At 35.4% G+C, this 23,494-nt stretch overlaps 1 protein-coding gene across 5 annotated transcripts in view; it reads left to right on the forward strand.

Moving 5' to 3' along the window:
• GRIK2 (glutamate ionotropic receptor kainate type subunit 2) overlaps positions 1 to 23,494 on the forward strand; it is a 653,495-nt gene that overhangs the window by 287,302 nt on the left and 342,699 nt on the right. For all 5 annotated transcript variants that reach the window (XM_087443926.1, XM_004422155.3, XM_087443925.1 and 2 more), the window contains one exon: positions 6 to 179. In XM_087443926.1, the coding sequence (XP_087300052.1) occupies positions 6 to 179 (174 nt within the window). The remainder of the gene's footprint in view (positions 1 to 5; positions 180 to 23,494) is intronic.

Here is a 23,494-nt window from a genome sequence, read left to right on the forward strand (position 1 = left end):
TTCAGGACCTCTTCGCACTTGATGTAGAACCCTACCGATACAGTGGCGTTAACATGACAGGGTTCAGAATATTAAATACAGAAAATACACAAGTCTCCTCCATCATTGAGAAGTGGTCAATGGAAAGGTTGCAAGCGCCTCCAAAACCCGATTCAGGTTTGCTGGATGGATTTATGACGGTATGAATACCCACTTAAAGATTGGTTTGTGTGTTTCTAAGTAATATTACATAAATTATTAAATCTTCTGGATCCAAACTTTGGTTTAATTGTTTGATATTAAAGACTAGATATCAGAGCTACTATTGCAGATAATTCTATTAATGATTTTCTAAATCAATTTTATATGGCAAATTTACACTTTTATTCAAGTATCTCAAAAGGCATTACACCTATCATTAGTATACTATAATGTAGGGATTTCTCTAAAATTAATTAGTGCCACATATAGGATAAATTGAAGACTGAAAAGAAGACATCAATCTGATAGTTAGCTTTCTGATCTTAACTACTGATATATGATTATTCTTCATCATGTCAGTTTCTGATATCAGATGTCGTATGGATGACTTATATCACACAAAAATCTCCCTTGAGCTTACTCACTCTTTAAGGCTCAAGACTGTCATTTTCAAGTCCTAGTTTAAACCTAGAAACTGGATTAATGCATAAATTGTGAAAGAAGGGTACATTCTTACATAACTTTAGTTGTTTATACCAGTGCTGCCAATAAAAATCTAATGCAAAACACATTTATAATTTAAAATTTTCTAATAGCTATTTTAAAAAACACAAAAACAGGTAAAAATCAGTTATTAATTTATTTTATTTAATCATTATATCAAGAATACTATTATTTAAACAGGTAATCAATATAAAAATTATGACTGAGTTATTTTACTTTTTTTTCTACTAAGTGTTTGAAAGTGGGCGTGTGTTTGACATCACACATATTAATTCAGACTAGTCACATTTCAAGTACTCAATATCAAATGTAGCTGCTGGCTACCTCATAGGGCTGGGTAAGTTTATACTATACTATTTAAACATATTATAAATGCCTGATATATTCTCATTAAATCTATTTTCTATAGACCAAATTATTGCTATAATTTAGGAAATACCTCAGCACTTTGGCAATATTTACATTTCCTAGGTCATTATTACCTGCTTTTGTTGAGCATCAATCTAAATGGGAACTTTATGAGCATAAACATCCTCTAGTTTGATCTGTGGAAAAGCTTTTTCTATTATGATTGTAATTTTTCCATTAATTGCTTCAATGGGGTTCAAAGTATGTTTTTAGTGTTGTAGCAAAATAATAGGAAAATTTAATTATTTTTTCCCTTAAAAGAAGATTTAGTAAAACAAACTGAGTGTCTTAATAGAGACTTTGAAGAAATCATGGTTACCCTCAAGGCACCAACCTTCTGATGAAAAAAAAAGGCATTTGTTTTCTTTTAGTGAGAAAAATAACCTACTGGAATTTGAAAATGTCATATCCACATTAATTTTTTAAAGAAATAATATGAGGAGAATTTTACTCCTTTGCATAGAAAGAGATGGTTGACTAGTTCTAGTATTTTGGTTTTAACCTAAAATGTGTTTGAGAAACTTTATTGGGAGGAATATATCTAAATAACTTCAAAAGGAAGATACTTTTCCTCTAAAGCTCATTCAGATTAAAGATAAAATACAACCTAGAAAACAATTACAAATATTATAGTCTATTCCCAGTTTGAAGACGCTGAATCAAACTTCTGGAACTTAATAAGACAACGTTACTTTAAAAAATTAAAATGTATACTATCCTTTAAATTGTCATTTTAATCATGTATATGTTGTTTCCGTAATGCTTTCTAGCTCTTGTTTTTACTGTTCTTTAATTTCAGGATGGATATCTTATTTGTTATTCAAAAATATTATTGAATGGATTTAGGAAAAGTGAATGAATAGGCATCATGACAATCTTAGTACTTTTATACTCTAAGACTTCCATTGATATGTCCAAGGATTAGTGTGTCTCTTTATATATTAGAATCACAGAAATTATCCAACTCTGCTTGGGTACTCTGTATTTCTGTATGATTCCCTGAATGACTCTACGTGTCATCCCCTGTAACTTATGGAGACTGTTGAAAGACAGATAAATACAAAGGAAGATATATTAATTTCTAATCCAGGGAGCTAGGGGCTCTTGGAGAGAATTAGCCTTCAGAAGATGGAACAAAAAGACAGGGTGTTAGGAGGAATACAAGTTTGGGTTCTTTCTTTCTAGCCCTGATTCCATTCCTCCTCAATTCTGCCCTTCTTCTGAACTGGCAGGTGATTTAGTGGGAGTGGATAAATGATAGAATGAAAAAATGCACTGATGAGGAAAATTAACCTATTTATTGAAAATTCTGGGCATTGTGTATAGACCACAGATTTTGAAATTTTTAGAAGAATTTTTAATACCAGCACTCTTCTCTTTGGTATAGTCATGAAATGATTTTCAAGTGAACATCTTAAATAAGAAAAAATTGAAAGTTTTCACATATAAGAGATAATTGCCCCTTCATTTATATATTTTTGAGTTACTGTAAGCTATAAAGATGTCACCAGAAAACTTACATAAGAACATTTTTAAAATGAATGGGCTAAAGATAAATTTACTTGTATGAGCACTTTTTGAATAATATTTCTTATTTAAAAATGTGTACTAGCTATTTATTTTATTATATTTATAGAGCATGGAACATAAAATATTTTGGAAGTAGACATAAAGTTTGCTATGAACATAAAAATTTCTTCCAAAATGGATGCAGATGGATTATTTTTTTTTACAATTTCCCTTTTGGAAAATTGATAATGTCTTTTAAAATCTTTTCATTATATAACATTATATAATGAAATAAAAGATTATGTGTAAAATATTTTATCATATGCCATTAATTTTTAATTATAAAATAGTGCATGATTATTATAAAAATGAAACCAATATGAAATCTGTATAAAAATATTGGTATATTTATGCCTTGCATGAGTATTCCTTTTCTTTTCCATTTAAGATTATATTGTAAGCATTTTCCCAGTCATTAAATGTTTAGGAAAAGAAATTAATAGGCTATTTCCACCATGAATGGAGTCAGGGAGTTAAGAGGATTCTAGTTAGAAAAGAAGAGAATTATAGCCTGACGTTGTGACATTGGCAACATTCCCTTCAGTCAATTCGTGAGATCTCAGTGTTTATACAACTCTTGTTCTTTTTTCTCTCCATGGTCCTGTAAGGAAATGGGACTATCAGCAATGTCCCCAGTGCTTGGACCAAGGCCTATTATTATCAGTATCATAGCCATTTGTCACTTTGTAAGATCATAGTGCTTAGACTTTCACATTCTTTCTTCATGTTTGAGCTATAAAAGGAAATAATGAATTGGATTCATAAGAATTCTTCTGATTGAGTTAGCACTTAATTGGCTCCTAGGTTAAGTGTTTGTCAGCTAAATGACTATTGAATATAAGACCATTTCTCCTGTAGCTGTAGTTTATTCTTCTATGGTCTAGGGTCATCATATTAAAGACAGTAATGTTAGTAGCTCAGTAAAATTTTTATCTTCATTTGGTATAAACCCAACCAAGGAACCAAGTCACATATTACATGCAAACCTGATCTAGTCAAGGATGAAGGGAGAAAGGAAGCCCAACCCTCTTCCTTCACACAAGAGGGTTGATGTCACCTTTCTTGCACTTTCCCCTATGCCCACACACTGCCGTCCAGTTAGTGCTCTAAACTCCTCTCCAGACATGAGCTCTTATTATAAATCCCATTCTCTACTGTGCATTCTCTATGAAATAGTCACGTATTTCCATACTGTTGAGGGTGGAAACCCCTTCAGTGAGCATTATACCTGTCTTTTGCTGCATGATCAGATGACATTTCTTCCAGTCTTCTGACCAGGCATCTGCCTTTCCCAAGCACAGTTATAGGAACAGGAATTCACTTTTTTTTGATCCATCAGAGCTTGATGATGGTTATATTTATTATTTATTTATTGAGTTTGCATCACTCTCATTTCTAGAGAATGAAATCAAGTACAAATACCTCAGAGTAAATTTTAAACAGTCTAGGTTTATCCTAGAAATCCTTCCCAGTGCTCCCATTATGTCTTTGCATATTAATACTAATGTACATGTAATCCATTCAGTAGTTTAAAAATACCATTTTTTCTTGTGTTGATATATAATACCACACATATTTCTTGATAATGTAAATTTGCAACACAAATCAATAATGACTGTGTTGGTTGGCTATATCATTGGATTACTATAGAGAGGTGACTGTTTCAGAAATTTAAACTCTGGATACCAACTGTTCTCTCCATTTCCTTTCTCCTCTCTTCACATCCAACAGTCATAAAACACTGTCAAATCTCCTGTCTCAATATCTTTCTCAACTTCATTCTTCTTTTCACCCTAGAGCTACACCTTAGTTAAGGACCCAGTGGTCTCTCCCCTGGCTGTTGGAATAGTCTCCTCACTGAAGTCTCTCCCACTCCTAACATCTCTCTCCTACACTTACCTTCTTTCTAATGTGATCTTACCCGAACATTGCTCATGACTCTTTGTCATTTACTAGATGAAACTTAATCTCATTCGCCAAGCCTTCAAGGCACTCTGTGATCTGGCTCCTGCTACTTGCCCAGCCTCGTGTTTGCCTACTCCCTGCTCCACCAAGTCACCCATCTCACCCTTGATGTGTCAGCAGTGCTCATGTGCCTCCCATTTCAGCACAGGACATTTCTTGTCTGAACCACCTACCCCGATTTGAATGCATGGCTTATTCCTACTCATTCTTTCATTTTCAGGTCATGTATTACCTTTTCTGTGATTTTGCCTGAGTGCTTCTTCATTTATGCACTTTATGTTTAACCTCAGGTTGAAATTTAACTCTGGGCGTGGAACTCTGGTTTTCACACCCCTTTCTCAATAGATTTTAAGCTCTGGCAAGGCCACAATTTGGTTTCGTCATCCTTGAAGCCCATGTACCTAATTCAGTGCCTGGTGCCAAGTAGGTGCTCGTAATGAAGGAGGGACTGTCTGATTGAATAAATGTGTGTGTTAATTTATTTTAATCCTATTATGCCTATGTTCTAATCACAAAGTCCTCTCATTTCCCCAAATATATTCTGGAGAGCTTTTTTTATTTACCTACTTGCACTTTATTATCAAGATATCTAATCATTTAGAAAATGCAATTAGGCTAGTCTCAATTATTTGTTAGAAAAATACTTTAAAAGGCAAAAGCTTAGAAATGCTTTTAATTTATTTTTTTTGTGTGAGGAATATCAGCCCTGAGCTAATATCCACGCTAATCCTCCTCTTTTTGCTGAGGAAGACTGGCTCTGAGCTAACATCTATTGCCAATCCTCCTCTTTTTTTTCCCCAAAGCCCCAGTAGATAGTTGTATGTCATAGTTGCACATCCTGCTAGTTGCTGTACATGGGACACGGCCTCAGCGTGGCCGGAGAAGCGGTGCGTTGGTGCGCGCCCGGGATCCGAACCCAGGCCGCCAGTAGCGGAGCGCACGCACTTAACCACTAAGCCACGGGGCCGGCCCTGGAAATGCTTTTAAATAAATAGTGAAAGTTTAGTGAGTTAGAAGATCTCATTCTCTTTTGCACAGGAAGGAATAATGTTTATAAGAGAGGTGAATCTTTGTGTGTTTAAGTTCCAATGTTCCCCTGACAACTATTTCTTTATAGCAACAAACCACAGCCCAGAAATTTTATTTCTCTCCTCATTTGGTTAACTGAGCTTAAAAGATCAACGTCTTGTATACACAATTCACACCAGGGAGTTAGCTCATGTACTAAGGGGACATAAGTGATCACTCTGTTACTGTACAAAGATTTACCTTTAGAGGAGTCAATGAAAATAGAACCATGGAGAAATAAGTTATGACCAGGCAGGCTTTCATTTACTACTAGAACTACAAGCCTACCTTTGCTGTTATCTGCTGTCTTAATTAGCTATAACTATTTTCTTCAATTCAGTTGAAATGAGAACAAAGATAAGACTTTGCCAGACAGTGGATGAAACTAACTTGCCATTTTTTAATCAATAAAGGCATTTTGAAAAAGTTGGTTTTATCTCATATTCCACTAAAACACCAAAAGAAAAATATAAAAAGTAGCAAAATAATGAATTAATTATCCTTCTTTGATCAATTTTAATTGTGTGTATGTTGTACACAACACCCAGGATTTGATCCCAGGCACTCAGGATTTGGTGATAAAGACAATATCTTTATTTTCTTGCAGAACTTGGGGAATTGATGAAGTTAGAAGACAGTTAATATCTTACTGATCACGTCTCACATCTTTGTTGGTACAAATATCATATGCAAACTTTGATTATTGACTTCTTTTCAATTTTGTATTTCTTTGATCTAGTTTCCTAAGTCCTCCTTCAAATTCTTCTTGAAATTTCTTGCTTTCCATGCTATTTTGTGATATAGCAAGAGACAGACATATTAACTAGACGTTTTACATAACCCTTTAGTATTTTGCTGAAAAATGTGTAAGATTTCACAAAATCTATTAATCTAACTGCTAGTTTTATTCTTGTCTTTACCACAGAAGAAATATTTCGGGATCTATATTATAATCAAATATGGAAGAAATATTTGTATAAGATATTTCAGAGTATGTAATGAAGTCATAAGCACAACATTCATTACATTTGTGTATGATTGATTTAATGAATAGTAAAACGACATGGAGTATGTGGCACGAATAACAGAATGGCACTATATTTCTTCATTTTTAATACCTATTAATCTTCCGTGATGTACTAATCTGCAAGTTAAATCTGAATATAAATAAAGATAACCTAACAATGTCTATTGTTTCATTAACATAGAGTATTCCATTTAATTGCCTTTGCTCATTGGCAGATTAAATAATCAGCATTTATCTAAAGCTGATAAAGAGATAGAATTTCTGTTTTAAGTAATTGTTCCTTACATGAAAAATGGCAGTTGCAACGAAGCACTTCTTTCATAGTCAAGTTATTTTTTAGGTCAATTTTTAAACTTTTCAGTTGGAAAAAGTAAAATGGAATCAAGGGTATTTTCTGCCTGAAGAACAAAATTTATCTTCAAAGAGTTGATCTAAGATTGTGCAATACAAACTAGTAAAGGATAAATACATTTCTGCTCACATTTTCCTTAGCTTCTTGTTTTATGTTTAACATCTATTTAGTTACATATGGATATAACCAATCACAGACGGTATGAGGAAGACTAGCGAGGCAGAAATCTGTGGTATTCAGGAAGGATGGTCTCTGGAGGGATAGTCAATGACAAGTACACTGGGAGAAGGTGATGGCCAATGCCCTGACAAGAGGGCTAAGTCCAACATTGCAGTCTGGGAACTGGCAATGTTCAGAAATTTAGGACTCCACATCAGAACTGGGCATCAAAGTAGAATTGGTAAGAGTAAACAATGAATGTAACCTTGAAAAACCAAAGCGCCAAGGGAGCTATAGAGCTAACAAGTCATCAACCTTAGGAAAGCAAGTAAAGGGCACAATATAAAGGGAATACAAGGGGCTGGCCCGGTGGCTCAGTGGTTAAGTGCGCGTGGTCTGCTTCAGCGGCCCGGGGTTCCCAGGTTCGGATCCCAGGCGCACACTGACGCACTGCGTGTCAAGCCATGCTGTGGCGGCGTCCCATATAAAGTAGAGGAAGATGGGCACGGATGTTACCCCAGGGCCCATCTACCTCAGCAAAAAAGAGGAGGATTAGCATCACATGTTAGCTCAGGGATAGTCTTCCTCACACACACAAAAAAACAAAAAAACGGAATACAAGGTGGTTACGAAAATAAGCAGTAGATTCTTTTACTGGAGGAGGTGCTCATGTTAGAATGGGGCTAACAGCAAGTTTGACATAATATTCAATGTCCTGGATTAGAGGAATGGATTGGGAAACACTGGCGATAAAGTTGTGATAAAATTTTTACATATCAATTAATTAATAGGTAATTATAAGTGTGCAACATTTAATATATAGGAATTCACAATAGTTATATTCAGCATGAAATAGTTGTTGAAATTTGTTAAACACAGAGTGTAAGAGATGGCATTAAGGCCTATGAATAACAAGAAATATTATTACTCAGATACATATTCATAATGAACCAGAAAAGTTCTGGCTAAGGAAGGTTAACGATTGCTATAAACAATAGTACTTTCTTTTCATTGGCTCTATTTCTAAAATATAAAGAAAGAGTAGATCTATTTCTAAAATGTACAAAACATGTTTTCTGACAATTTATTTACATTCAGAGTAAAATAAACAGAGCTAATCTACATTGTTTAGGAATAGGGCTTGGATTGAAAGGGAGTAGACTTCCAATGAAACTATATGTTTTCCCGTATTCCATTTTATTCATAATTTTAGGAATTTATTTTAGGAATTTTATTTATTATTTCCATAATTTTAGAAATTACTTCCAAAAAACATTGAAATACAATACCAGATAAAAGATATCTTAGTCTCACTACAGTCTTTAAGTAAAATTAATTTTAAAATAATAAAAAATGTTTCCATTTAAGTACTTACATTTATATTCAATTTTATATAAAAACAAATAATATATACTGGGGCCAGCCCAGTGGCATAGTGGTTAAATTCGAGTGCTCTGCTTCCGCAGCCTGGGTTTGCACCACTTATCAAGCCATGCTGTGGTGGCATCCCACATACAAAATAGAGGAAGATTGGCACAGATGTTAGCTCAGGGACAATCTTCCTCACCAAAAAACAAACAAATAAAAAAACAAAAAAACAAATAATATAAACACATATAATTTTTATTGATATTCATATAAATTCATATTACTTTTAAATGTTTTTGTGAATAGTAAGCTATATACTCTTATTTATTTACTATAAAGACAGTGTTACTGGCTACAATATTAATAGGATAATTAGCCTTTATAATATATGGCCTCAAGATACTAAATGGATATAAGATTTTGATAGATTTTTATTATTAAATATTAATTGTTAACTATTTATAAAAATATTTATTTATAAACATGTAACATTTAACTGTAGATTTTATTAATTTTGGACTCAATATATCTGTCAAATTTTGACAAACCTTCCGTCTTCACTACTGTGAATTATCACAAATAAATCTCAGCTTTTTTGTCATTCTCAATTTTAGAAGAATTTTATTTAAAAACTGCGAGTTGCAAAATATCACAAATAAATCAAGAACTTGGTATATAATAAAATTTATATTGTATATAATAAACAGCAATCATAACTGATTTTTTTAATGTAAATACATAACACAGTAGATATTTCCCTGTTTTTTGTTTTAAAATGACCTACCTCTGTATCCCACCAATGAGGAAATTCTCTTGCCTATTTGATCCAAAGAATTACCTGACTCTGTTTTTAGGAATGGAGCATACACTATATAAAGTGTGAATATTAAGGATCCTAGAATGTATAGTAGCCCTAGGAAGTTTGATGCAAACAATGACTTCACATATAAACTCTGAGTCTAGCTCCCATGGCAGGTTACTGTTTGTATCTGCCAATCTATTCTATAACATAATTATGAAATGTATTTAATGCTTACTACATCCTAGTGATATTATTGCCACGTAACAACATCATGGGGCAGTTATAATCCTCATTTTATAGATGCAGATACATAGAATAGGTAGATTATATATAAAGGAAGATTCCTGAACTATAGTCAGAAGCAAATATAAAGGAATCCTTAAGCATCCGGAGATAAAAGTTGGGCATGATAAATTAGAAGCCAGCAAAAAAATGTTATGTTTATTGTTTCTTCTTCAACTTTCATATATAATGTTTCACACCAATTGTGAGTGAGGTGGTGGGTAGTTGGTCTACTAAACCCTCCTGTTTCCTTCCGAAATAGATTAAACTAATAAATAGGTGTCAGAAGCCAGCATCTGCATCTTATTTCCAACCCTTTCTAATGCTGTTAGTTTAGGCAAGTTACTTAATCTCTTAATATATAAAATTATTGGAAATCTACCTGCCTTTTTATAATTATAAGCTGTATTGTTGCCTCCTCTTAAACTCCCAGTGCCTTATAAATACAGAACAAATTTTGATACAATGCTTGCAGTTTAATCAATCCAATCATATTATTTCAGCATCATTTGTTATCTCTTGTATGCAATAACACTGTAGCAGATATGTGGTGTGTGTGCATGTGTGTGTGTGGTGTGTGTGTTGGATGGTTAATTGAAATAGAAACCTTAAGAAGCGCTCATACAGAATCTACTTAGTACTTGAATCTTTTAGTCTTCTTTAAAAATGAGCCCAATCACAATAATTTGAAATGTGCTATTAGAATGATATATCCCTGTTTAACAGGTTTTTAAATCTCATTAGAAGTTTATGAAAATGAGGGCCGACCCCGTGGCTTAGCGGTTAAGTGTACGCACTCCGCTACTGGCGGCCCGGGTTCGGATCCTGGGCGCGCACCAACGCACTGCTTCTCCGGCCGTGCTGAGGCCGCGTCCCACATACAGCAACTAGAAGGATGTGCAACTATGACATACAACTATCTACTGGGGCTTTGGAGGAAAAAAAAAGGAGGAGGATTGGCAATAGATGTTAGCTCAGAGCCGGTCTTCCTCAGAAAAAAAAAGAGGAGGATTAGCATGGATGTTAGCTCAGGGCTGATCTGCCTCATAAAAAAAAAAAAAAAAGTTGTTTATGAAAATGGTATTTGCCATTTATTTCCTTTCAATGTCAGGTCACTTCTTTTTTTAGGTTAAGAAGATGACTGTGGGGGCACAGAATTAAAGGAAGCATTTTTGCTTGGGTTTTTTATGCCAGTTATAGAAGACTGTTAAATCTATTTTATTTCCATCTTAGAGCAAGAACTTTGGAATCAGAATCACCTGACTGTTGAAACTGAGGTCTGCTTATTACTTCCTTTATAAACTTCTGCTAATTATTTAACCTCTCTGAATCTCAATTACTTCATTTATTTAATGAAAATAATAATACCTACACCATAGTGTCACTATAAAGATTAAATACATAACTTTTATATTGTTTAAAGACAGTGTCTGGCACATATTAAATCCTCCAAAAATGGTATCCATTTACTTCAAGGCAAATACCATTTCTGTACTTTAGTACAAGTACTATTTCTATTCACAGTAAAGTTCATCATTCTCAAAGAGTCTTTTGGTGCCCTGTTTGCACAAATGTGACAATTGAATAGGAATACAACTGTGTAAATACTACTTTTTAAAAATAATCCACCAATAGGTAATTGCTTACTTTAACGTGCTGGGTGAGATTAATTGAATGAATGAATATGAATCGGCACTAGTTTTACTATCGAATTGTTGATGTTCATTTTATGATGCTGATACCTAAGTAATTATATTTACATGAGAACGGCAGTTTTTAAAAAGTGTAGCTTATGCAGTTTTGTGATATAAAGGCCTAAGAAATGCTCAAGGATCTATTCTAAGGGACCAATTTCCAAGATATGCTTGGCCAGTACTCTTTAAATCCACATTAATAAATCAAAAGAATATTTCAGACAAAATGAAATGAAGAGTTTTAGGGTGAATTTGCCAGAGGGATATTAGGAATTCTCTTGCTTTATTATGCAGAGAGGAAATATTATGTTGATCTTTCATTTGCCTTTCTAAAAGAAGTCATAAATATTTTATTCATTAATCTTCAGAATACCCTGTGACCAAATTGAACCAGAAGGGAAAAGTAAAGTTATTAAAGAGACACAGATGTTGAAATGGTACCAAACCAATTCTTCGTGAAAAATTCCTGTGTATTGCTACTCATTAATTCATTCTGCAAATATTTATTGAACACCTACGATATACAATGGTATTAGACCATATGGATAAGAAAAAAAAAATATATATATATATTACATAATGTCTGCACCTGAAGAATTACTAATTTAGTAAATAAAGAAAAACATAGCCTTAAATAATCAAAAAAAAATACTGACGTAATAAGGAATATGTGTAGAAAATATTGTGTTTAGATGGGAGTTTACCCACTTTTGTTTAAGATGTAATTACAACTTCACATAAAATCACAGCTTGAGAATGTTACATGCCCAAGTTAACAGGAAGAACAGTTCTCTTGCTTTGTAATTCCCTGTGTATCACCATCCTGTGATAAGTCCGAAAAAGTCAGAGGTTGATTAGGTGCTCTCACCCCCTGTCTGGACTGTGCCTCTCTCGGCTGGGGATTGTTTTCTCTCACCTGACTCCACTTGGCAGCCTCAGTCCCTCAGAGGTATTCTGGATTGGAGTCTTGAGTGTTTTTCTCCTAGGAATTTCCTTGACCCTTTTGAAAATTTATCCACTTCCTCCCCAGTAACTTTCAAGCCCCTGGTACTAAGGAATGAAGGAAAGAGTTGTCTCTGTAAAACCAAATGCACAGTTGCTATGGCCACCACCCAGATGGTGCAGAGTTGGCTTTCATCTACTTAAAGAAAGAAAGAAAGAAGGTCATTTTGATGGATCTACACAGAACAAGAAAACCTACACCAAGAGTATTTGATGTTTCTATCTGTTAACATAGAGCTAAATGAATAATAATAATTTTTATTGTTATTATTATTTCAACATCACCAAATACTGGGCATATCTGCTACAGTGATATAAGAATTTGACCCTTTGGTATGATTGGGAAGGAAATTTTGGAGGAGGTAGTGGATCTTGAATGTGAGCTGGATCTTGAATGTGAATTTGCACATAAAATAGCATTTTGATAAGGCTAGATGAGAGCAGGAAGACCAAGTTGTAGAAGAGAATGGAAAGCCATGAAATGTTTTAGAGTAGGAGAGTACAATAAAAGTAATATTTACCATTTACTGTGTATCCACTCTTTGCAAAGCATTTTATGCCATTCGTGGTGGTTATATAAAGATATGCTTGGCTCACACTATTTCTAATTCTCACAAAAGTGTTGCAAGATGAGCATTATTTCTCGCTGTGCAGATGATGGAACTGAGGCTCAAATATGGTTAGCATGTTGTCTAAGGACATTCAGCTAAGAAGGTGGAGGCTGAGCTTTAAGTCCACGCCTTTCTGGGCCGGCCCGTGGCTTAGCGGTTAAGTGCGCGCTCTCTGCTCCTGGCGGCCCGGGTTCAGATCCCGGGCGCGCACCGACGCACCGCTTCTCCGGCCAGCTGCATCCCACATACAGCAACTAGAAGGATGTGTGGCTATGACATACAACCATCCATTGGGGCTTTGGGGGAAAAAAAATAAATAAAAATAAAATTATAAAAAACTAAATAAAAATAAAATTATACGTCCAGGCCTTTCTAACTTGATAACCTGTGCTCTTCTTGCTCCACCCTGCTCCCAGGAAGCCTCATATGGTGGCTCTGTGCAGGTGTGCTAGATGCACTCCCGGAGGAGGCAGGAGGCTGTAATTCAAGCCTACAGTGATAATGACTGGAAGTAGAGCAGGGAGGGCTCAAAGGAATGATTCAATGGGAAGACCTTTTCAAGGTAAGGAAGAATAAAGAGACAAGAGAGGCCTTTGAGCTTTCCAGCTTAGGTGACCGGAAGACACTAATGCTTTTACCAAAAATGGGGTGTCTGGAGGAGGAGGAGGCTTGGAAAGGGGATGGCATTGATCGCAGACATGTAGAATTTGAGAGGGTGGTGATACCTAAAGGGAGAGAGGGTCAGGCAGAAAGGTGGAAGCCAGAATATTGTTTTTTATTGCAGTAATGTCTCAGTTTCTTTTTCAAAAATGGGGAGAAACATCCCAGAATCTATGGCTGTGTGGTTTGCAACCCTTCATAGAAAAGGATCTAGCCAACCTGTTTGGCCATCTAGGCTAAGCAACCTTGAAAGTGAAAAAATTTAAATCGTACTGAATGTCAGTTAAAGAATTACTACATCTTTTAGTGCCTTGGTTTCTCAGTAGGCATGCCAGAACAGCCGGAGGCTCCACACCAAGTGGCTCGGGCTTTGGGACTATGCCGTGGGAAGAGAGATTTTAATTTGAATTCCGGTCCTGGCTTTCAAGGAAAATATTACTCCTGCTAAATGTTGCGTTTAAAAATCAACTTCTCAGACTCCATTCTCAGCCTTTAAATATTTATTCTTCTCTTCGAATCTTTTACTTTATCAAAGGGAAAAGGAAAATGAATAAGTGATAAATTAAAGACTGTAAAATACCTTTAAAATATGAACTTCTCTAGCCCTTGAGGCAGGTGTACATAAATTTAACTGACAAAAATATGAATAGGTTTCTAGATTTCAGAGTCTGCTGGACCAAAATTTAAGTAAATTTTTTTTTCGGTGAGGAAGATTAGCCCTAAGCTAACATCCGATGCCAATCTTCCTCTTTTTGCTGAGGAAGATTGGCCCTGGGCTAGTATCCGTGTGCATCTTCCTCTACTTTATATGGGACGCCGCCACAGCATGGCTTGACAAGCAGTGTGTCGGTGTGTGCCGGGATCTGAACCTACGAACCCCAGGCCAACGTAGTGGAGCACGCGCACTTAACCCCTACGCCGCCGGGCCGGCCCCAAATTTAAGTAAATTTTAAGTATATTTGAAACAATTAAAATCACAATAAGGTAAACACAGATGTTACTCATTTGTTCACTTTTCAAAGGCATCATAAGTATTTAGAATATTTAATATTATTTAAATTTGATTGTATAGATGATGCATACTGTAGAAAACTTGTAAACTACAAAAAATATTGGAAGAAAATTAAAATTTCTATTCATTAACGCACTGAGCAAAGAGAATGACAACTAACAATTTAGGGACCTGTAGAAGCTCTCTTAATGTACCTTCCCCTAACTGATTCACAACAGTAACCAAAGGTCTCTATCTATTGGTTAAAATAAATTGATTTACGTCCATAGCAGCCTGAAAACTCACTGCTAGTAGGCTACTCTGTGATGCTTCTGTATTTTGCTCCCACAGTTGGATATTCTTTAAAAAGGTCAGTAGTGTTTCTTCTAAAACCAGTTTATGCTTGTTGTACTTAGTAATGACATAATTCAATTAAATGTTACATAAAATAATGAAATGCAAGGGCAAAGCAGAAACTTGTTTCTATGAAAACTAAAATGATTACATTTTTTTAATATTAATGTGAGCAAGACCATTCTAAAAGGTATGTTCTGCACATAGTTTGCTTTGCAAGTGTCTCTTTTTTCTTTCAATTAAAAGAACTGAAGCTTGGTAATTATGGATAACCCATTATGTTTGAGGCTTATGCAAAATAGGAGAGAAATTTCAATAAGCAGACCCTGAGAAGGGTCTTGTCTCTACATTAATATATATTTAGGGATAAATTTATAGTTAGATGTTTTACATTAAAATACAAACTTTGAAGTATATATGCTTTAGCTAACCATTTTAATTAACTGGCCAAATATTAGCTTTGGTTGCTTTGGAAAAGAGATCATCCATGTATTTATCTCTATTAATTTTTCTGTGCCCTTGTACATATTTCATTGAAAATAGGATCGTATGGTATACACTGTTTGCATGATGTTTTCTTAAAGTTAAACTAATATTTATTTAAAATCTACTGTGCCACTCACTCTTCTTGGCATAGGGATATAGTGGTAAACTGATAAAGATGGAATTTACTTTCTATTTTGTAAAGAGAAGAGATAAATGAAAGAAAACAAGTTAGGATAAGAAGACAGAGAGTGATTAGGGGTATGGAGGGCTCTTTAACTAGGGTGCTGGGAGGAAGTGATGTGTGGGATAGACCTAAATATGGAGAAATAGATAGCCATGCAAAGATTTATCAAAAGAGCATCCTAGGCAGAAGGAACAAGTCCAAAGTCCTCCAGATGAAAACAAGCAAGTTGTGTCTGACGGAAAGAAAGGTGATCTACCAGTGTATTGGATGATATAGAGTAGGAGGGAAAATGACAGAAGATCAGAGAAGTGGTCATGAGACATATTTAGGTCTCTGAAGGACATGTAAGTTTGGATTTTGATCTAATTGCAGTGGAAGGCCTGAGGACTTTAATGAGGAGAGGGATATAATCTGATTCAGGCATTGAGATGATGCCTGTGGCTTCTTTGTGACTTTAGAATGTAGGAAGCAAGAGTAAAAGTGGGGAGAAGAGTTCCCTATATCACTTCTTCCCTTCCTTGCTTGTGTGCCCTGCAACTCCCAAATAAGTTACTTGCCCTAAATCCTTGTCTCAGGATCTGCTTCTTTGGGAACCCACTGAGACAGAGGATTTCTAGGTTTTTAAATTCTGAGAAAGTAGATGGAAATGGGGCCGTGTAGTGAAAATACAGAATAGTTAAGAAGCTGATTTGGAGGTGAAAAAAGATCAGTGTGCCCTTTTGATGCATTATGTTTGAATTACCCATTAGACTTTCAAGTGCAGAGATTTCGTTTTGTTCACTACTGTATTCTTTGTGCCTTATCAGTGTCAGACACGTAATAGGCACTCAATCAATATTTGTTGAATGAAGGAAAGAATTATTTGGGGAATGAATGATTTCAAGATGACAAATATTTTGGGAGGTTGGAACTCAGGTGAAAGGTCAGGATTGGAGTATAGATTTGTGAGTCAACAAGACATAGAAAATATTTAAAGCCAAGGGGCGAGATAAGATCATCGAAGGACACAATGTGGACAGAGGCGAGAAGAGTGCCAAGAATTCACCTGAAAAGTAAGGAAGAGAAGGAGGATCCAGTAAGGTGATTTAAGAGAGGTATGAAGTAAGGTAGAAGGATTTGTTTTCTGATTTCATGGAAGCCTAGAGAAGAAAGTGTTTTGAGAATGACAGAGTGGTCAATTGTATTAAATCATGCTACTAACACTGTTCAAGGATGGTGAGGTTAGAGAACTGTCATTAGATAAAACACATATGTACTCGCCTTTACAAGTGGGTATTGGACTTATCTTGTCACTAGTTGTTAGGAAATTTTCTTTTAATGTCCATCTCTTTTTATAATAGAGCAGTGTTACTTTGGAGGGAATAGAAAAATCTTTATGGACATTGTGTATGTTTCAAGTGGTGACAAATTAAAGGAAACAAAGTTTGGTAAAATGTGTCAAATTATATGTAAAATAAAACTGACAGTTAATGTAAGAATTTGCTGTTTTAATATGCTACCAATGTAAGACAGCAATCATTTATAATTGCCAACAAATGGCAAAGTTAAATGTGGTAAAAAATATTTTGCATACCAGTTAATTTCTCCATCTATTTTGACACTTTAAATATTAAATATTGACTAAACAGTTTTTTAAACTGCATTGTTTCTGTTTCTTTAATGAGCTATTTAAAATAAATTCTTTAAGAAGTGCAATAATAAAAAACAAATCAACAATTTAGGAAATATATAAGGATACATGCAGAATTCTAGTCTTCTTGCTAGTGTTGTATTCAATATTTTGCCTTCATGAAAATGTACCCACAGGAACACTGCTGGACAGAATATTTTTCTGTGATCTTTAGTAGCTCTGTGCTGCCCCATAAATGACTCAGCTACAAATCAGTGAATGTGCTTCAGGCTTTGATTTTTGTTTTTAGTTCAAAGATGAACAGCCTGAGAACACCACCCAGAGAGAGATTGATCATGTTTTGTTTCAGATCTCTTGTAGTAAATGTTGAATTTTCTTGTCTTTGTTCTACCAAATGCCATCTATACATATGATGGTTTAAAAAAATTTTTGAATATATTAGAGAATATTAAAATTAAAGTAGATTTCCCCACCCTCCAAAAAATATAATACCACACCAAGACATGTCTGTTGGCATATTATTCAAAAATTTTATTTTCTCAGATTGTTGTATATTTGCAAACATATACCTATACTATGCAGAATATTAATTAGTTTTTAATTTTATAATTAAAAATATATCAAATATTATGTCTGTTTTGGTACTTCATGAAGCAAATCCCAAGATGAGATCCAAATTTATCAGCAGATGTGCCTGTGAAGGATAAAGAGGGAGGAAGTTAGAAGATATAGAGAGTCTTCAGATTGACATGCAGGTCTGAAATCTGTGAAAGGAGAGAGGGAAGTTGGGATTGGAGAGGAAGAGCCTCAGACTTAATGAAGGAATTCTTAACATGCCAAAGGGGATTCCTTAAGCCAGAGCTTCCCACTAGAGGGATTTTGCATCACGCAGGAATGGCCTGGTTCTAGTAAGGCTGCCATGCTCAGTCATTGGCTGGGAGCAACCCAGCAGAAGTATGGCCTGGTGAACCTAGTGGTGTATATGAAGGTGCAGAAGCTGGAGGCTGTTCATCAGCTAAGTTTCACGTAGCAGGTTATCTTGAAGGAAGATTTGAGTGGGGCATCTCCATGGCCATCACACAGACATATTTTGGGCCTTTTAATGGAATTATTGTCAAGGGGATGTGGATTGTCTTTCTTAGTTTCCTCAGTTTATAATGCCCACTCCTAATTTACCACATGCTGTAAGTGTTATTAGGTGAGAGCCTGAAAATGGACTGTGTAGCTACATCATGACCTTGGATGAAAAACAACAACAGTTAAATAAATAAATAAATCTCAAAACATATGTCCTGATTATAGGACAGCGTAGGCTTATATGTGTTTGCAAATGAATAAACATGTTTTAATTTGACACATAATACTATTAATAAAATAATTCAAAATTGTAAGAGGGTTATTATATTTCAATGAGGAATGCCCAGCAGTGTTCAACAAAATAGGGAGAAAAACTCCTAAGTATGGTAAATAGAACAATCGGATTGTGAGGCACATAGGTTTAATAATTGAGTTAATTAATAGCCATATGACCTACCCATACATTGTGTATTTTTAAAGAATTGTGATAGTATAGTCCCTCTGAACTAAACTAAAACTCTACAGTGGAGAGAAAGAGTGAATGGGCTCTCCCACTCAGTGAGCTCTGAAAGGGACTTACATTGTCTTAATTAATAGATCATAATTGAGTCTTGGGTTCACAAAGTCTTTGATTCATAAAAAATATCACAAAGGTTGCTGGATCTTTCAGTATTTCTAGATGATAATTTATTATAGTTAGTTTAAAATTAGTTATCATTGTGCAGTAACACAGTTTAAAACTCAGTAACAGATTATAGTGAGTGTTGGTTGTGTGGCAGGCATTGTCTCAGGTACTGCTGATACACGGGAGAAGCATATCAGGTGTTTTCCCTTCCTTTGCTGGTTAGTTGAAATTTCACTTATTCACCCGTTAGGCAAATAGAATAGGTGTTTTCCAAGTTTTCTTCTGTGCACTGAGGATACTACATTAAGTAAACAAAACAGACAAAATAAATTAATGAATAACTAAGTGAACAAGTCCCAAAAGACATCTGGCTAACAGCTGTGTAATCTTCCTTTTAGATAGAATCTTCTATTCTGTATTTAACACTACTGAGTTCTCAAAACAGATATAAGATTGAGTACAGGAAAAAGCAACATTAGTTCTAATGTTATACGCGTGGGAGACCAAATTAATGGTGCTATTCACAGAAATATGGAGATTAGAAACATTTTATGGGAGATGATTGAGTTACATCAGGATACAAAAAAAAACCCTGCTACTGAATTCTTTAATAGAGTTTAGTGTCGACTCTACAAAAAAACTCAACTTGAGATATAGAATGTTTAAAAGACAATCACAGGTTCTTTGAAGAATTCCATTATTGAAAAATAAACTGAAATCAGCATCATTCAACATTTCTTATTTTATACTTACAGTATCTTTAAAATATATCTTAATCAATTACTTTTCCTGATAATACATTATTATTTTAATAAATTAAAATAATATATAAAATTGGATAATACAACTTTTCAAAGACACGTACATTAACAGTTTAATATATATTCTTCAATAATTTTTAGCACGTCAATCCACCCACACATATATTTTTAACAAGAATTTAATTTCACTATACATGATGTTCAGTAACTTGGCTTTTTCATTTAATATTTATATATTCATTGTCACATTTCCTTTACTTACCTTATCCTTTTAAATTACTACATAGAGTCTAATGTATAGGTGTTTGATAATTTACTGATAATATTTAGGCTGTCTCCTTAATAAACAATCCCATGGAAAATTTTTTTTATATTTACAGATCTCCATAAACATATTTATTTTTCTTTAGGATAAATTAGCAATGGTACACTTGCTCAAAGTGTGTGTATGTTTTAAATTTTGATACATATTTCCAGATAACTCTTCAAACCTCATATAATAGTTTTCCAGTTTCCCCCTGTTATGGGTTGAATTGTGTCTCCCAAAAAGATGTATTGAGGTCCTCACTCCTAGTACCTGTGAACGTGAGCTTATTTGGAAATAGGGTCCTTGCAAATGTAATCAGCTTAAGATCAGGTCGTTAAAGGTGGGCCTTAATTTGATAGGATTGATGTCCTTGTAATAAGAGGGAAATTTGAACACAAACACACATGCACACAGAGGAGAACATCACGTGAAGACACAAACAGGGAAAACACCAGATGAGGATGGAGGCAGAGATTGGAGTTACGTAGATGCAAGCCAATGGGTATCAAGGATTACCAGAAACTAAGAGAAAGGCATAGGCATGGAACAGATTCTTCTCTAGATCCTTCAGAGAGAGCATGACACCTTGAGTTTGGACTTGTGGAGGACTTCTGGCTTCCAGAACTATAAGATAAACTTCTGGTTGTTTTTTTTCTCTTTTTTGGTAAGGAAGATTGGCCCTGAGCTAACATCTGTTGCCAATCCTCCTCTTTTTGCTTGAGGAAGATTGTTGCTGAGCTAATATCTGTGCCCATCTTCCTCTACTTTATATATGGGATGCCGCCTCAGTGTGGCTTGATGAGCGGTGTGTAGATCTGTGCCTGGAATCCAAACCCACGAACCCCAGGCTACCGAAGAGGAGCACATGAACTCAACCACTATGCCACTGGGCCGGCCCCTCTAAACTTCTATTTTTTTAAGCCATCTCCATTTGTGGTAATTTGTTAAGGCAGCCGTAGGAAACTCATACAACCCGTGACGGTATTTGAGCGTGCTTCTTTACCCACATTCTCTCCAGATTGAGCATCCTTACCATTTTATTCCTTTTATAAATCAAAAAAGCAAAATTAAAAAGGTACTTTATGACTTTTTAAACTATATGAAGCTCATTATATGGAAAGCAGAAAATTATTACATCATTTATATATACATATGTTTATTTACACTTTCATTTATCTATCTACCAATCGAACTACCTATCAATCCTTTACTTAGTTTTATAAAAGGATGTAAGCAGCTGTTTTCCAGTTAGCATAGAAAAAATGCTATAAAGTTGAAGGAAGGGAAATTTCCATTAAATAAATAGGTAGCGGGGCCGGCCCCGTGGCTTGGTGGTTAAGTGAGTGCGCTCCACTGCTGGCGACCCGGGTTCGGATCCCGGGCTCGCACCGACGCGCTGCTTCTCCGGCCATGCTGAGGCCGCGTCCCACATACAGCAACTAGAAGGATGTGCAGCTACGACACACAACTATCTACTGGGGCTTTGGGGGAAAAAAATAAATAAATAAAATCTTTAAAAAAAAAATAAATAAAAAAAAAAATAAATAGGTAGCTAAGTGCAGGTGTCTTGCTCTCAGCTGAATAACTGGGCCTTGCAAGGTCTAGGTATTTAAGCTGATGGCTCTAGTTGTGGCTGGATTGCAGGGTTAAAACCTTATGTTTGTGATTTCTGGCTAGCCTCTTATCTCTTAGCTTCAGGTTTTGGCACAGACGTAGGATGGCAGAGAGTCATCTGCTATTTCTATGGGATAGAAGGCAGAGAATTCTTGCCATTAATACTCAGCCTTGCTCTCATAGGAGTTTGCCTATGCTGCTGAAATATGCAAAGTTAGTTCTGGATGGGAAAGAGCTGTCTGACAGTGTCAATTCAGGGATGTTCTGGGTTTATCCTTAGCCTCTGGGGATTATATCATGAGAGGCAAAAACTCCTACAAAACATTCATCAATGCCACTAGTCGAAGATAGTTGGTTTTAGGTTGATTTGATCAGAATGACATTTACTGTGTTTTAAGTACAAGAGCTCACTGATGAGTTCTCGACTGGAGTCTTTTTAAATAGAAAGCATTTAAATGTCATCTCCTGGGATGATGAGGCAGCTGCAGAGTGTAAGACAGTAACGGTGAAATGGGAGAGCGGGGGATTTGCAGCCAGCGACCTGCATTCTAGTCCTGGCTTTGCTGCTTACTCACTAAGTGTCTTTGGAAAGTGACTCGAACCTGTTTTCTCATCCGTCAGATGGGCTTACAGAGCATACCACAAAAGGTGACGGTGAGGATCAAATGAGACCATGTTCATGCAAATGTTTTGGAAACACCTACTGCTAAATAGACGTAAAACGTTTTCAGATGTAGCATTTTAGTTTGAATCAAGAGTGATTGGACTTTGTGGCCCGTAGTTATTTCTTCTCTCTTTTGTAAATCTTTGTGTTATATTTAATCTATAGATTAAAAACAAAGTAAAAACACTATAATAACTAAAAATTTGTCTGATTGGGGCTGGCTCTAGGCGAAAGGGTATTATCATTGAGGGTTGCTCATAGCGCCTCCTGTGGCTCACCCAGCCTTTCATTCCTAGGGATTCCTTACTTTTCATGTGGGCCTATTCTAAACCTGAGGTCTATGTGTTCCAAAGGAGCCAAACTGATAACTAATAATCTTGATAAACTATCTTTGCAGATTTGATAATTGGAAAAATTATTTAAATATAAATCTGCCTTGATCTATCTCTTCTCAACCAGGGCTCACTCTATATACTGCTTGAAAATTGATAGGCATTTTGACAGTTGAGTTGACACCTCAAAATGATTTTTGTGACATGTCACCTCCTAATGTTAAACCAGGAAGAAAAGAAATGAGTCAGCACCGTCGCAGCTTCAAAGTGGAAGCTCAGCCTGTTTATGAGAATGAGAGCTCTGCTTAGTTGTGAATGGAGAAGATAATAAGAAAATTCCCCATTATGTGCCACTTACTACTCTAACAATTACCAAGACTCTGAATCGTGTAACTCTTTTAATGAGGATCATAGAGACTTCCTATATTCATTTCCCTAACCCAGAAACCAGAATGAAACATTGGTAAACCATTAATTTATGCATTTTAGGGGCCCTACTGCTACCTTACATGGGCTATGCACATTTTTATTATAATGAAACTTTTATATTTTTCCTTCTCTTTGTTACACAAGCAAGTTATCGACCTCTGGCATTCAGCTCAAAATATTTCAGGAGAATATTCTTTCTCTCAGGAGAAGATGTCCTGTGTTGGAATCTTGGAGTATTCCTATTCCTTTGCCTCCACATCTATATTTGATAGACCCCTTCTAGTCATTCAGGGCTCGTCTGGAGTATCACGCTTCCTCAGACATTTCCTGACCATCTACTTCATTGCAGACATGCTCTCTCTTAGTCACTGTGCTGTCACCTGCTTTAC

Source organism: Ceratotherium simum, chromosome 19 (assembly GCF_057802395.1).
Source record: "Ceratotherium simum simum isolate JZ-2026a chromosome 19, ASM5780239v1, whole genome shotgun sequence".
NCBI lineage: Eukaryota > Metazoa > Chordata > Mammalia > Perissodactyla > Rhinocerotidae > Ceratotherium > Ceratotherium simum.